The sequence below is a fragment of the Oratosquilla oratoria genome, chromosome 18, assembly GCF_046742065.1.
Source record: "Oratosquilla oratoria isolate Oo_2021 chromosome 18, ASM4674206v1, whole genome shotgun sequence".
Taxonomy (NCBI): domain Eukaryota; kingdom Metazoa; phylum Arthropoda; class Malacostraca; order Stomatopoda; family Squillidae; genus Oratosquilla; species Oratosquilla oratoria.
The window spans coordinates 58,455,621-58,469,963 of record NC_134794.1 but is presented as its reverse complement, the minus strand read 5'-3'; the positions used below and the strand labels follow the sequence as shown (position 1 = coordinate 58,469,963).

The following is a 14,343-nucleotide window of genomic DNA, read 5'->3' as shown; positions in this document are numbered from 1 at the left end:
AAGGATACCTCCCACCCCACCTTAGCTCCTCATACATGAAGGGATGATCATCCCTGCTCCTTGATGCGCCATTCGAGTCAAAGGCAGTGCAGTGAGATATGGCACTTCTACACTGGGATCCAACAGCCAGAGTTGGTTTACCACACCACCTCAAGATATGGTAACACCCCTCCTCATCCACTTAAAAAATGCAGACAAGAATAGCTCTTATGGTCTGTAGAGGCAGTGCAATGTAGTTCAGTTCGAATCTTTAAGATTCGCTTAGATAAGCACCTAAGCAAGATGCTGTAATGCCTGCCATTTATTTTATATTATTTGTTTAGTTTTTATCTCTTTGTTTATTACTGTTTACTGAATTATCATTTATTATTATCTATTAACTTATTATTATTTACTATTTACCTGTTTGTATTTTATTTAATTTTACCTATCTATTAATTTGTTTATTTTATTATTATTCATATTATTATAATCTTTATTTATTTATTCATTTGTTTATTTGTTTGTTAACCTATTCATCAATATTATATTTTTTTTGCATCCGACCTAGTTATGGACCAAAATGTCTCCTGTCGGATGCTCCTCCTTTGTAATCCTTTGTAACATATCCACAATTCCATACAACAGGATAGGTCACCATGAATCATTACAGTGAACCAAGTGACTCAGGGGGCAAAACTCTTACTTCATATGCCAATGACCCTAATTTCAAATCCCCAGAACAGACAGAAAAAGGTATACTGCTAGACCCAAATTCACTTTTGTACATCTGTATCCCATCATGATTGCCTGATGATTTTAACTATTTCTTCTCATTCTGAGAGGTATATGGACCCCCCCACCCACCCCAGGAGGGGATGGGGGCACAGATTCACAACCGGAGGCATACCCTCAGCCTTCCTAAAGTTTCCCCCGAGGTTTCATAAGAACATAAGAATGAAGGAGACTACAATAGACCATAAGGCCTATGCTAGTCAGTTCAATGTCCATTACCACCTGCTATCCCCATCAATAAAGTTGTCTAACAGTTTAAAATAAATATATATATATAATTTCAGCACTCACTACATGGTTACTAAGTCTATTTCATTTACTGACCATCCTATTAGTAAACCAGTTCTTGACTATTTCCTTCTTAAATCTAAATTTGTACAATTCAAATCTACTACTGCAACTCCTGTCCTGTTGTCTTAATATGATGACCTTGTTTGTGTCACCCTTGCTAAAACCTTTGATCCACTTGAACCCCTTTATTAGATCACACCCACAATCTGGGTCTTTCCAGAGAGTGTAAGTTAAGGTGCCTAAGCCTCTCCCCATAAGATAAATTTCTGAGCCCATATACTTTGGTCATTCTTTTCTGTACTGATTCTAGTGAATTGATATCCATTCTATAGGACGGAGACCAAAACTGTACCACATAGTCGAGGATGAGTCTAACTAGTGCCAGATAGAGTTTGATAATTACCTCTGCATTTCTATTCGTAACCATCCTAGCAATGAAACCTGATGATCCTTTAGCTTTATTCCTGGCGCTAATACACCATTTCCTGGATTTAAGATCAGGACTCACTAGAACTCCCAAGTCTCTCTCGCATTCAGTTTTCTTTAAAAATGTGTTGTTAAGCCTTACATTTAACATGCTGCACTTTGAGATATTGAAGTCCATTTGCCATATCACTGACCATGTGAACAATTTATTAAGATCTTCTTGCAGAATTTCAGCATCTTCTCTTGACCTAATTAGGCGTCTTATTTTAGTGTCATCTGCAAACTTACCAACATCACTATTAATCCCCACTGTCCAAGTCATTTATGTACATAATGAACAATAAGGGACCCAAAACTGAGCCCTGGGGACCAATAGAAACACTACCCCATTAGGATTTTACACCATTTATGGTGACCCGCTGTTTTCTGTCACTTATCCAAGTTCTATTACATTCACTTTTCCTCCTATGCCATGGGCTTTGACTTTATTTAGTAGTCTCTGGTGGGGCACCTTGTCATTTCGTTAAAGTCAAGGTAAATAATATTGTAACTATTATTATCTGACGCCTTATATACTTTAGTGTAAAAAGATAGATTAGTCACACAGGACTTACCCTTGGAGAAACCACCAACCTCCATTTGGATTTTACACCATTTATGGTGACCCGCTGTTTTCGGTCACTTATCCAAGTTCTATTACATTCACTTTTCCTCCTATGCCATGGGCTTTGACTTTATTTAGTAGTCTCTGGTGGGGCACCTTGTCACTTCGTTAAAGTCAAGGTAAATAATATTGTACAGACGCTCCTCTACTTACATTCATTCGTTTTACGTTTTTTCGATTTTACGTTTGAACTGACTGTAAAAAAAAAAAAAATTGAGTGAATTTTTTAGTTTAGCGCGCTCTCCGTAGTTCAAACGATACTTGCACATGACGCTGCGTCCATTGTTTACATTGCACAAACAACAAACTGAACATGCCTTGCCTCCTCCTCCTCCTCCTCCACCATCTCAATTTATGATGCTTGAATTGAATTTATTTGAAATTAATGTTTTTATCTTACAATGTTGTGTGTATAATTAATTATTTCGGGGTGTTTTATAAGATACGGTAATAGAATTTAGGATGTATAGTACAGTAACAACTTACGTTCGGCCGTTCGGAACGTAACTAAAACGTAAATTGAGGAGCGTCTGTAACTATTATTATCTGACGCCTTATATACTTTAGTGTAAAAAGATTGATTAGTCACACAGGACTTACCCTTGGAGAAACCACCAAGGTGAGGACCCTTTGCCCATAGTGCGGTGTGAAAGGCTGTAGGACAGGGTACATCAACACCCTTGCTACCAAAGGGGTCAATCCAGATGAATAAGATTGCCTGGCAATAGCCATATATTTGAAAAAATTGCCACTCTGCATTGAAGGTTGCCACCTGCCCACCATTGGATGATTTTATTCTTAAGGGCACTCCCCTCCATCATTTGATTGTATGTATATTAGAACCCATCTCGACTAGCCCCTTTCCTACTGGGTGGCAGGTTTCCTTTTATTCTGGATGTCAACATACAATTTTATTCATCTTCTGTGGGTGCATCAACACTGAATAGGCTTGTCTGGTCTTTCTAGTATCTGGTCATGTAGGTCAGCTAGTAATGATTCAAATGGATGTGTTGGTGGGGGGAAGGGTTGTGGTTTGCGTGGATACAGCGGACAGCCTACTTCTCAAATTTATTTTTGCTTTATCTTATTATATATTTTTGTATTATCATTATTTACTTATTTAATCATTTTTCTGTTCAATGTCCATACAAATAGACCATCACCAGTCCTTATTTCCTGTTTGTTCTAGGCATTCATCCTCTAAAGATTCCTTGCTCTCGACATGGTCTTCGTCAGTTGAGTCTTGTTTGGATATCCGAATTGGTTTGTGCATGTATCCTTGTACTGTACCCACACTGGAACATGAGAGGGCATCCACATACAATAAATCTTCTTCACTCGATGTAAAAGCCCCATCGTGTTGCTCGCTGGCAATACTGATGTCATCGTTGCCCTAGCGATGGAAAAAGTAACTACGACATTGAAAAAATTGTCTGCTACCAGGCACTTGAGATCGTGTTATTTGGATAAAATCATGACTATAAAATGCTAAAAACATACATTCTAGTGTTCTAACTTCTTCTAAGCTATATTTTCATGCATGAAATAACAAAATAAATAAATAAATAAATCTTAAACCTTCTTAGTTGACCTTTAAGGACAGATGCTCCCCGAATCAGGCTCTCCCAAAATTGCTTAACAAAGAAACTAAAAAATGTATTGCTAAAAAGAGAAAGGCTCATAAGAAATACAAGTGCTCAGGTGCACCTAATGACTACCAAAGTTATGTAATAATACAGGGAGAGAGGAGAGGAAAAAAAAAAAAAAAAAAAAGACCATTCGAAATGAATATCACTGATAAATCCAAAGAGAATCCCAAAGAATTCTAGTTACATTAGAGATAAAAAGATTATTAGGAATCACACTGGTCCACTATTATCTGCTGATGGTCAACTTGAATATTCAAATGAAGGAACATGTAATATTTTAAACAACTATTTAAGCTCAGTATTCATAAATGAAACACCTCAAAGTGAACACCAAACTGAAACCTGTGAAATAAAAGAAAAGGTGTAAAGAAAAACTCAAAGTTAATAAAACACCAGGACCTGACAGTTTGGCATCCAAGAATCTTGAAAAGAAATTAAAAATGAGATTGTTGTTCCATTAGAAATTATTTTCAAGAAATCCATCATATCCGGATATGCCCCAAGAGAATGGAAGCTAGCCAACATTACTCACATATTAAAAAAAGTGACAAAAAGAAACCAAATAACTACAAGCCTATAAGCCTGACTTCAATAGTAGGAAAAATTATGGAAACTATCATCAGAGATGCTACTGAACACCATTTAGAAAGTAACAGTTTGATCAACGATAGCCAGCATGGATTCAGACGGATAAGTTCTTGCATGACTTACTTGGATTCTACAACACATCTTGAATTATGATAAAAACAATATACATTTAATATATCTGGACTTTGCAAAATCTTTTGATACCATCCCACACGAAAGACTACTTACTAAATTAGCTTCACATGGAATAAGTGGTAGCCTATTAAGTTGGATTAGTAATTGGTTAAACAATCGAAAAGAGTTGTTCTAAATGGCAAAACTTCTAGATGGAAAATTCTTATGAATGGAGTTCCTCAGGGTTCCATTCTTGGGCCACTTCTATTCATAATATATATATATGATATAGACCATGGTCTGAAATCTATTGTCTCCAAATTTGCTGATGATACAAAACTGTGCAGAATGGCAAATGATCACTTAAACCAATTAGATACCCAAGAAGATTTAGATAAACTACAACAATGGTCTGAAAAGTGTCTATTGAAATTTAACACAACTAAATGCAAGGTCGTGCAAATAGGTTAAAAAACAGTAAGTACTATTACAAATTCGTTGGAAATTCACTAACAAAAGTGGATAGTGAAAGGGATCTCGGCGTAATTATCAGTAACGATCTCAAATCATCTAAGAAATACATCTCAGCCTCTTGAGAAAACAAACAAGATTCTTGGATCGATTGCGCGATCTTTTTACTTCAGAAGTCCATCTCTCATTAACAAGCTATATAAACCATTAGTTCGTCCACATTTGGAATATGCCGTTTCCGTATGGTCACCGAATCTCATTAAAGATATTGACAGATTGGAAAAAGTATAACGGCGAGCCACAACACTGATTCCAAATATAAAAAATAAATCCTACGAAAATCGACTAAAACATATGAATCTATTTTCCCTAAAAGAGTGTATGCTCAGAGGCGACTTGATACAGATCTTTAAGATTCTAATGGGAATGGACATTAAAAAAATGACAAAATGTTCACACTGAGAATAAGACAAGAATTAATGGTCTCAAACTGCCAGGAAACATATTTAATTTGGAAGTGGGTAGAAACAACTTCGCCAACCGTGTAGTTAATGAATGGAATAAATTTCCTGCAGAGGCAGTGCAATGTAGTTCAGTTTGAAGCTTTAAGATTCGTTCAGATTTAGATAAACACCTAAACAAGATGCTGTAATGCCTGCTATTTATTTCATATCGTTATTATTTGTATTTTTTTATTATTATTAATATGTCCATTTATTATTACTATTTACCAGTTTATTATCTAAATTTACCTTTTTACTTTATCTAAATCATTTATATAATTACTATTTTTGTTTATTTGTCATTATTATATTTTTTTTGCATCCGGTCTAGTTATGGACCAATAGGTCTCCTCCTTTGTGATCCTTTTAACCCAAGCGGAGGCTTGCAAATGTCATTCAGCCGAGGGAAAGCCACAAGACCAACACCGTGGTGACGAATCCACCGATCCGTGTGATGAATAAAATCGCCTGGCGACAGCCGAACAGGAGTCTTTCGGATGCGTCATCACAGCAAAGCGATTGTTCAAGATACGTCTCGAGCGATATAAAGCTTTACTCTTCAAAACCCCTTTCGAAACGATGACGACGAGTGACAGGGCAAGAACCTCGAGCATTCGCTCAACGAAGGCTACATCGCCCTCCAGAGGATAGGCCGGTTCTGTAGTGGGCCATCAAAGCTGAGCCCGCACACGCGCACATCTGTACCAAAGAATGCCTATACTAGTAAGCATCTAGTGATGAATCGCTGGAAATGAAGTTAGCACCAGCTCCAACAACCTAGTTCAGTTTAAGTTAGGTTAAGTAAGGTTCTTTGGCACCACAGAAGGCAATCAACCTCAACCCCTCTTTATCGAGTAGATGCTTTGGAAGTAAATAAAATCAACTGACAGCAGTCAGACATAAAACTGTGATGGGCAAGCACAACCACCCTTTCGCTACCGGTACTGAAAGTGGAAGAGAAAGACCACAAAGGTGGAGAGACAAGGTCAGAGAAGTCTACATGTGGTGTGGCAGAGGCTGGGGACAGTCACGTGATTTGAGGAGGTTGGGAGAGGCCTGTGTTCTTCGATGGATTCAGGATGGTGGATGGAGCGACTGGTGGAAGAAAATTAGTCTTACTGAAGCCACTGGAACCAGAAGAGAAACTGTGTCAATTTCACACCGGAATTCATGGGTCGACCAAAACTACCCCTAAGATACTGGGACAACACCTTACGGAAAAAAAGGGGTCTCGGTCGTGAGAGATGTGGGACTTCCGGGGGAGCCTTGGTCCCCGCCTCTAAGGTCCTCAATTGCCTGGCGTTCCTATTTCCACTGCGTCTTATTCTTCGTTCCAGAGTCCTGACCCGACAACCTTTATTGGAGTCGAGCTGAAGGGTAGGGGCATGACTCCCCGCTCTTCCAGCCCCAACATTCTCTGCATATTACTTGGTCTTTATCATGTCTGTAGACCGGATGAACATGTCTACTAGTGGGTTCTGCATGTCGCATCCGATTACTGTTTTTTCTGCAAGTGGGTTTCCTAACACCGTGATATATAACCATATAGGTTAACAAACTACGCTGTTTCTTAGTTTTCCAAAATTATGACCATATATATGTATATATTCCTGGGGGCTTCCTCTGTCGTGTGTACTATTCGATGGAAAGTTGGAGGTACATATTACATAGAGCATTTCTACTAGCATCCTATCAAGGCTGTTACAAAAGTCTCTTCGTCATGACAATGCAATGTCGGAGACACACTATGCACATAGCATTTCAAGTACCATCCTAACATGGTTGCTGTAAAGGTCTACATTACTTATGCTGAAGTACTAGTTTAGTAGGTTTATGTACCTGGTTAAAATCTAATATGAAGTGAAAGATCATACCTGGAATAAGAAGTTTCGTTCCCAAATGACGGGGGTTTCTTCTGACGGAGCTCTACACCATGACGATGCAGCCGCCACGGTCCGATCACAGTTACTCACTTGTAGGCGACTAGGATTACGGTCGCAAGGACCGTTCTTTTACGACCTTTTGCCAACTATGACAAACGCTTTCTATACAGTACACAACAGAATTATACTTGTGGAAAATACTGGTAGATTGTATAGGTAGGCCAGTAAACGCAGATAATCTTGGCATGAAAGCCAGGTGGACTTGGACTTTTTTGGTAAAGCGTTTGCCAGGGTATTGGCGAAAGGTATGGCTCTCAAGTCTTGACATGGACGGGACGATGCAGGTCATCCTGGGTCACCCTAAGCATAACAGTGCCACGTACTTACCTCCCTTCCTACCGTGTGGCACTTTTCATTTCATTCTGGCTCCCGACAGACTACTTCGTTCATTCCCGTCCCCGCACGAGCCATTTAGAGCACAAAATTTATACAGTAACTATTTCAGGGGTTATACGACATCTCTACAGACAAAAGTCACGCAGCATTCTTTTATACCTGGAGACTCGCCTCCACGAAAAGACAAATTCGAATATCAATTACCCCTCCGTTCTGCATCTTCCCTCCTTAACTAAAGCTCTCCATGACCACCTCTTCCGACTTCATCTCTTGGGCGCGACAATAATGTCCCCCTAACGAGAGAAACGCTGGTTTTCGTCAGCTAAATACCACTTATCTCTGCGGGAGCTCCGTCAGAGGCGAAGGGTTTGGTGTCCCCCTCCGGCGATCCCTTCCTAACCCTGCAGTACTTCTTTTCCTACTGTGGCTCCCGGCTGTCTATTTCAGTCACACCCATGGCACCCCTCCCCTTCCGTAACCGGTGGTACTTTCCTTCCTACCCCGACTGCCGCCGGGCTATTACATTCTCCTCCGGGGCACCCATTCCGTAGCGTCACAGCTTAAAGACGTTAAAACCCTTTTACCCCATATTATGCCATGGTGAACGTCATACAATTTCATTGACTTTCGGGCTGACTGTTCATTTTATTTCCATCGTTTTAATCTAGACATTTCAATGAACAGCAAAGGGCCAAATAAATAAATAAATAAAACGCTTCCAATGATGCCGCTCTGGAAAGAAAACGAGGAGGATTACTCCACTCGGAGGTCAGCACCTCCGGTGTAGGTAAGCTGCCTCGAAAGCGTCCAGGTCGACGGGCGGAAGAGAACCACCAGGGGAAGGGAGGGGGGAGGGGAGGAGAATTCCAGAACCTTCCAGTGGAAGAGGAAGAAGAGCAGAGTACTGGGTGACTCACGCAGAAGGGAACTGTACAGAAAAATGGGCGAGGTGTTACGGAACATCGAAGTGCTGCGACTGTTCGGTCATCCAAGGAGGTGACGAGGCACGCAGCTCCCGGGTCCTGAAGAACATGAAAACTACTTTCAAGCAAACACTTAAGAGATTTAAACATTCTCTTCCAAGAAGAATAAAATCGAGGTTAGGGCAGAACCGGATTTCGACTGGGGGAACCTAAAAACAAAGGTATGCCTCCCCCTTTCCCACAGCCTGAATAAAATGGTATCTTCAAATACGGAAGAGGTTTATCGAGGTGTGAACCCTTTCTTCCTTCGGGTTTGGGGGGAGGGGTTCTTAGATTTATAAAATTACTTGACAAAAGAATAGGATTATGTACCCTGTTCACCCCCCCCCTACGCCCTTTGCTACGATAACGTGCCTTGCATACTTGGCCGAGACTGCCACCAACTGATCTTATTCGGCGGAAGGGGACTCGTGATTTATACCCACCACCGGAACTGCATCTTGTTGCTGACAATACACTCAGCGTCTTCTGCCCTAAGCTTTCCCAGTCTGATTATCCCCCGCTGGTATATATTATTGGCGAGGACAGTTCATCCCGGGCATTCTACTTCAACGACGCACCAGTGTCTCTATCTCACCCGTTTTCTCCCCTCGCCATCACAGGCAGTGGACACTGATGCGGACATCGCCAAAGCTTCTGTCCGCAACCCTCTTCTTTCCAGATGCTTGGCCGACGATCCTGACCATCCTTGGTTTTCCAGACCCACTCAGCCATCAGTTACTCTCACACCGTAATCAGCACTTCTGCCCCAGGGGACAATACTCCACCTAGGATATCGAGTTACAGAAGTGGCCCAGGAGCGACCTAAGGAGGTTAGGAGGGCAGATAATAATTCTAAAACTAACCAATCTTCTTTTTCGAATCATAAAAGAAAGCTGCGTCACTCTGGTCCGTAGGGATGTCACTCTGGTCCCTTAAACATCGACACAAAGAAGCTCATAAAGGTGCAGATAAAAGTGAAATAGACTTAAATATTAAACTTTTGTATGAAATACACCTTGACCGAGAAAGAAAATATATACATTCACTCTAATATACAGGAAGATACTCTGTATTGTGAGACTTAAATTATGACATTTACCATTTACAATTCTACCCACAGGAACATTTTCACCACTTAGGGATAGAAACTTACCCCTGGGGTTAAAATATTACTCACAGGATTTACCATTTTACCCCAGAGGTTCCCCCACAGGGTGTTAGCATTTAGCCCATGGGGTAAACTCCCTGAGAGATTGAAATTCACCCCAGGTGTACCAATGGTTCCCCAAGGGTTATCTTTTTGGCCCCACAGGGGTTATATTCTTAACCCAATGGAAGAAAAAAATCCCTGGGGTTAGTTTTTTACCCTAGGGGACATTTGTTTAACCCCGAGGGAGTGTAAATTGACCTCTTCAAGAAAAATGTACCCTTTGATTGCAAATCACTGTCCCGAGGTTTGATCAAATACCATCGCACGGGCTACAATAGTCCTAGAAGCGGGAGAGGGCAAAGACAGTCGAACCTAAGAGTGATCAACATTATTCTTTGATTGGAAATTCGTCTCCAGTCATAAAAGAATGCTGCCTGACTCTGATTCGTATGTGTGAAGCCAATTTCTTAAAAGACATATTACATAAAACTCGTGCAATCAGTAAATCTGTGCTTTGACCCGAGGGTTGCCGCCAGGCGATTTTATTCAGTTAGCTGTCTAAAGTGACGTAGATCACACCCAACATGCACTACCTGGGCATCATTAAGGACTTAATCTTGGCGAACTGCCGCCAGACAACTGTTTATATTTTACATCCTAAGGGAATTTTATATCCTTGGGGAAAAATCTGCACAGAGAAAGTATCAACCCTGACTCCATGGGCTGTTTAAATATGTAGATTTAGTTGTCGCCATGCGATTTTATTTAGTCCTAGGGAGGCTCCCACCCCTTGCCCCTGCGCAGCCAAGTGTCGAGTTAACACTCAGGCGCGCCTAAAGTAGGTCGATAAACATCAAAATCATAATATACATTCATTCATATTTGACGAAACGTCTCCCAGTCCCTGGTCCACATTTCCTGAAATGACTGTTTCCGTTTCTTTTATTTCTCTCTTTGACAGATGCAATGCTGCCCTGCGAGGACTGCAAGAGACATGTACTAGCAACTCTAATCAATGACAGATAAGACAGCGATAAGTACGCTGTCTACTCTCACTTCGGGGGGAACATCCTCTCTATTACTTGTCTCCAAACCCTCTTATGCTCTCCCTCGGCCAGTCAGCTTGTCCGACAGATGATGCTACAGCAGCAGAAGAAGCAGCAGGAGTTTGTCGAAATAAGCTTCAAATGGAAGGTTGTTGGTGGAGGGCGAGCAGCTGAGCGGGGAGCTACGTACGTACGTACACACCCACCAAACTACCAGCTTTGGCAGACACCACCTGGGTCGGTCGCTTAGCCAACATGTCGCCACGAAATAACATATTCACACGTCATGTCCGCTCTTCATTTTGCACCAACTGGGTATATGAGACATTTGGCTATATGGTACTATGCGGGCACTCACCTTAGCAACCTGGAATTGTTCAGGGCGAAGAGTTTCCACAATGGAAACATGCTCAGGTTTCGCTGTGGGTTGTGCTACAGATGAGCGAAATCCATCAATAACATTTCTCGTGAACTTCTTCATGTTGGATTGGTAAATCCAGCCACTATTTTCATATCAACTCCATGAAGAAATCGCAACACTATGTTTTACCATAACTCCCTTACACAGCCATTCCGAAAGGTTGACATAGAATAACCCACTATTATCCTGACGTCCGTTTCGGCTGACTCTCGTTTACTAACTGGCGCTCCTAACTAGCGTTGTGACGTCACACTTCCTAACCTCTCCACTCGTCACCTTAAATTCGACAAATCTTTTTGCATTTAAAGAAATGTATACGTACAAAAAATATTCTAACAATTCTATCTAAATCAGAAACTAATACTGTTATGTGGAAAAAACAAAACAGTAAAATATTACAGCGAGTTACTCCCAGCATTATTGGAACGTCGAGTGCGCAGACGACACTCCGATGCAGGCGTTTTGACAGCAGAGGGGTTTATTTTGCAAATGCGTATCATCTGAATGAAAATAATTGATTGCTTGAAATATAAGGAATATTTTCTACATTATATTACTATTATAAATTATTTCTAAACTTTCATTTCTTCTCCGTGTCCTAGTTTGATTATAGACCTTATTCTCGTGTGCAATTGAGGTCAAAATCTATCTTGCTCTGGGTGACTATTGTTTAAGCCTTTTTTTTTCATGTGAGGCGGTAGGCCAAATCAATATTTTAGAACTGAGCAGAAAAGAGACAGAACTAAGTTAAAAACAGTAATGCCCGACTGACAACACATTTTGGAAGTGGGTAAATTATCATAATATACCGTGATAATATTTCCACTGATCTACTGTAATATTGCTTCCTCAGATAAAAGTAAATCTCGGAACAACATTCAAATGCCTACCTCCCGCGTGCATATTTTTACGATGACGACTGCAAACCTTGTACATAAATGCTTGCGTACACTTCACTTAACCCCGATATAAGGAACTCCCTGATTTGACACGTAAAACAGCTATGACAAATCTGTTGTGACACAGAGGTTTATCCGATTTATTCATTAAAACTTTCTGCGTTGTGTGACACGTTTATTCTATTCTGGCTGCAGCCAGGCTATCTCATTACCAGTGGCGCCCATTTCTTGAAGATGGAACAGTCGATTCCTAATTATTATTTATATTATTATTGTTTTTACTATGACTATCATTATTGTTATTACTACTAGTAGTAGTGGTGCTATCGTTATCTCCATGATTATTACAACTATCATTGCATTATTACTACCATTAGTAGTAGTGTTACCATCATCTCCATAATCACTATAATTATCATTGCATTATTATTATTATTACGTTATTATTATCATAATAATTATTTTCATTAATCTACACTGTCGAACACACTCTAGAGCCCCGTAGAATCTCTTCATTGACTTGTGGGCCAAGCTGATCGTGGCTGTTTCCTGGGGGCCTCGCATACCCTGCAGACGAGAGCCAGGACAAAGGACTGGTTGATTGTATATCATGATTATTATTATTGTTACCATCATTGGTATAATTAATGTTATTAGTATTAGCTTGATCAGTGCGGAGATGATTAGTCTGTGGAAATGTGTTGAAATGAGGAAATTGGGAATTGACGTCAGTAATAGCAATGCAATGTATACAGAGTTAGAAGGAAGGAAGGCATTTGAGAATTACACCCAAAAAACATAACTGGAAGAAGTGTTTTGGTATATGGGTGAGCATGAGGTGTATTGGAGTTGGGCGTGCGATGGAGGATGTTGCAACTTTGGGGATGGAAATAAAAGTGGATGGGTACGGTGCTTGCCAACTTCTCAATTTCCATTTTTTCCATGTTCAGTGTCTAGTAACAGAGGTATTTAATACGACTTCCGAGCATAAATCTCGGATGCTGTATTAGTTTGTTCCAATTCCCAGACACATTTCCCTTGCGAGGATGCGAGCATGGCGAGATACGTGTGTAGGGAAACAACAATGGTGATGGAGGGTAGGAAGCGAGGATTTTTGCTACTTCTGTAACAAAAATAGAAATATTTCCAAGCGGGTGACGCCATGGTTTTCCAACGATATCTTGAAGTTCAGTCTATCCACGCATTCCATGTGCCTTATTTCTTAATACTATACTAGAGAAGGTTAGTTTTTTTTGTAAATTACGTTCATGCAGGGGCCGATTTGCAAAGAATTCATAATTTTTTTTCTCCGTTAAAATAACGGTGGGTGATGGTGGAGAGCAGAATAGAGGCAGTGTTCCTGCATGTGAGCAGTGTGAACGTTAGGGACACCATGGCAAAGAGTGAAAGTAATTGAGTTCTACGATTTTTCACACACACACACACACACACACACACTATATATATATATTATATATATACACATATATATATATACATATATATATATATGTATATATATGTGTGTGTGTGTGTGTGTGTGCGCGCGCGCATGCATTTCTTGTATCAGCCATAATATCATACGAGGTATAATAATGATAATAATAATAACAATAATAAGTTTATTTGGCAATGAATCAATATACATGAAATGCAAATAGTGAAAAGAGCACAGTTCGAAATAACAATTACAATTGCCGAGGATAACACAAAAAAGCATGCAAGCTTATTTCCATTGTGGTCCTCCATAGACATTCTCTACCCTAAGTTACACAGACAACATGCGTAGGGGTTAAGGGGACCAGAGACAGTCATGAGTAATACCAATCAGTACACATATGACACATAAACATTATTATAGATATTGCTAATGCTACTAAAATGTTCGTAACACGTAGGATATTAAGACCAAAACTTGAGCACCATCACAATAAAGAACATTGCATTATGCGGCAGGAACAACAAAATATTACTAAAATGTACCAAAACAGTATGAGTGAATACCAGATCAGTGTAGTTCCATTAGTGATATACTACATTATTCTACTGCTGTAGCAGCAAGTGTAGAACAATAAAGGGAAGGTCCATCCCAGGGTAAGAGTG

General features: G+C 40.2%; 1 protein-coding gene across 6 annotated transcripts in view; it reads right to left on the bottom strand.

The window, feature by feature from the left end:
- Positions 1–11,551, bottom strand: part of Tomosyn (syntaxin-binding protein tomosyn) — an 870,373-nt gene extending 858,822 nt beyond the window's left edge. For all 6 annotated transcript variants that reach the window (XM_076202137.1, XM_076202139.1, XM_076202138.1 and 3 more), the window contains exon 1: positions 11,279–11,551. In XM_076202137.1, the coding sequence (XP_076058252.1) occupies positions 11,279–11,401 (123 nt within the window). In that variant the 5' untranslated portion in view covers positions 11,402–11,551. The remainder of the gene's footprint in view (positions 1–11,278) is intronic.
- Between the last annotated feature and the right edge of the window lie 2,792 nt (positions 11,552–14,343).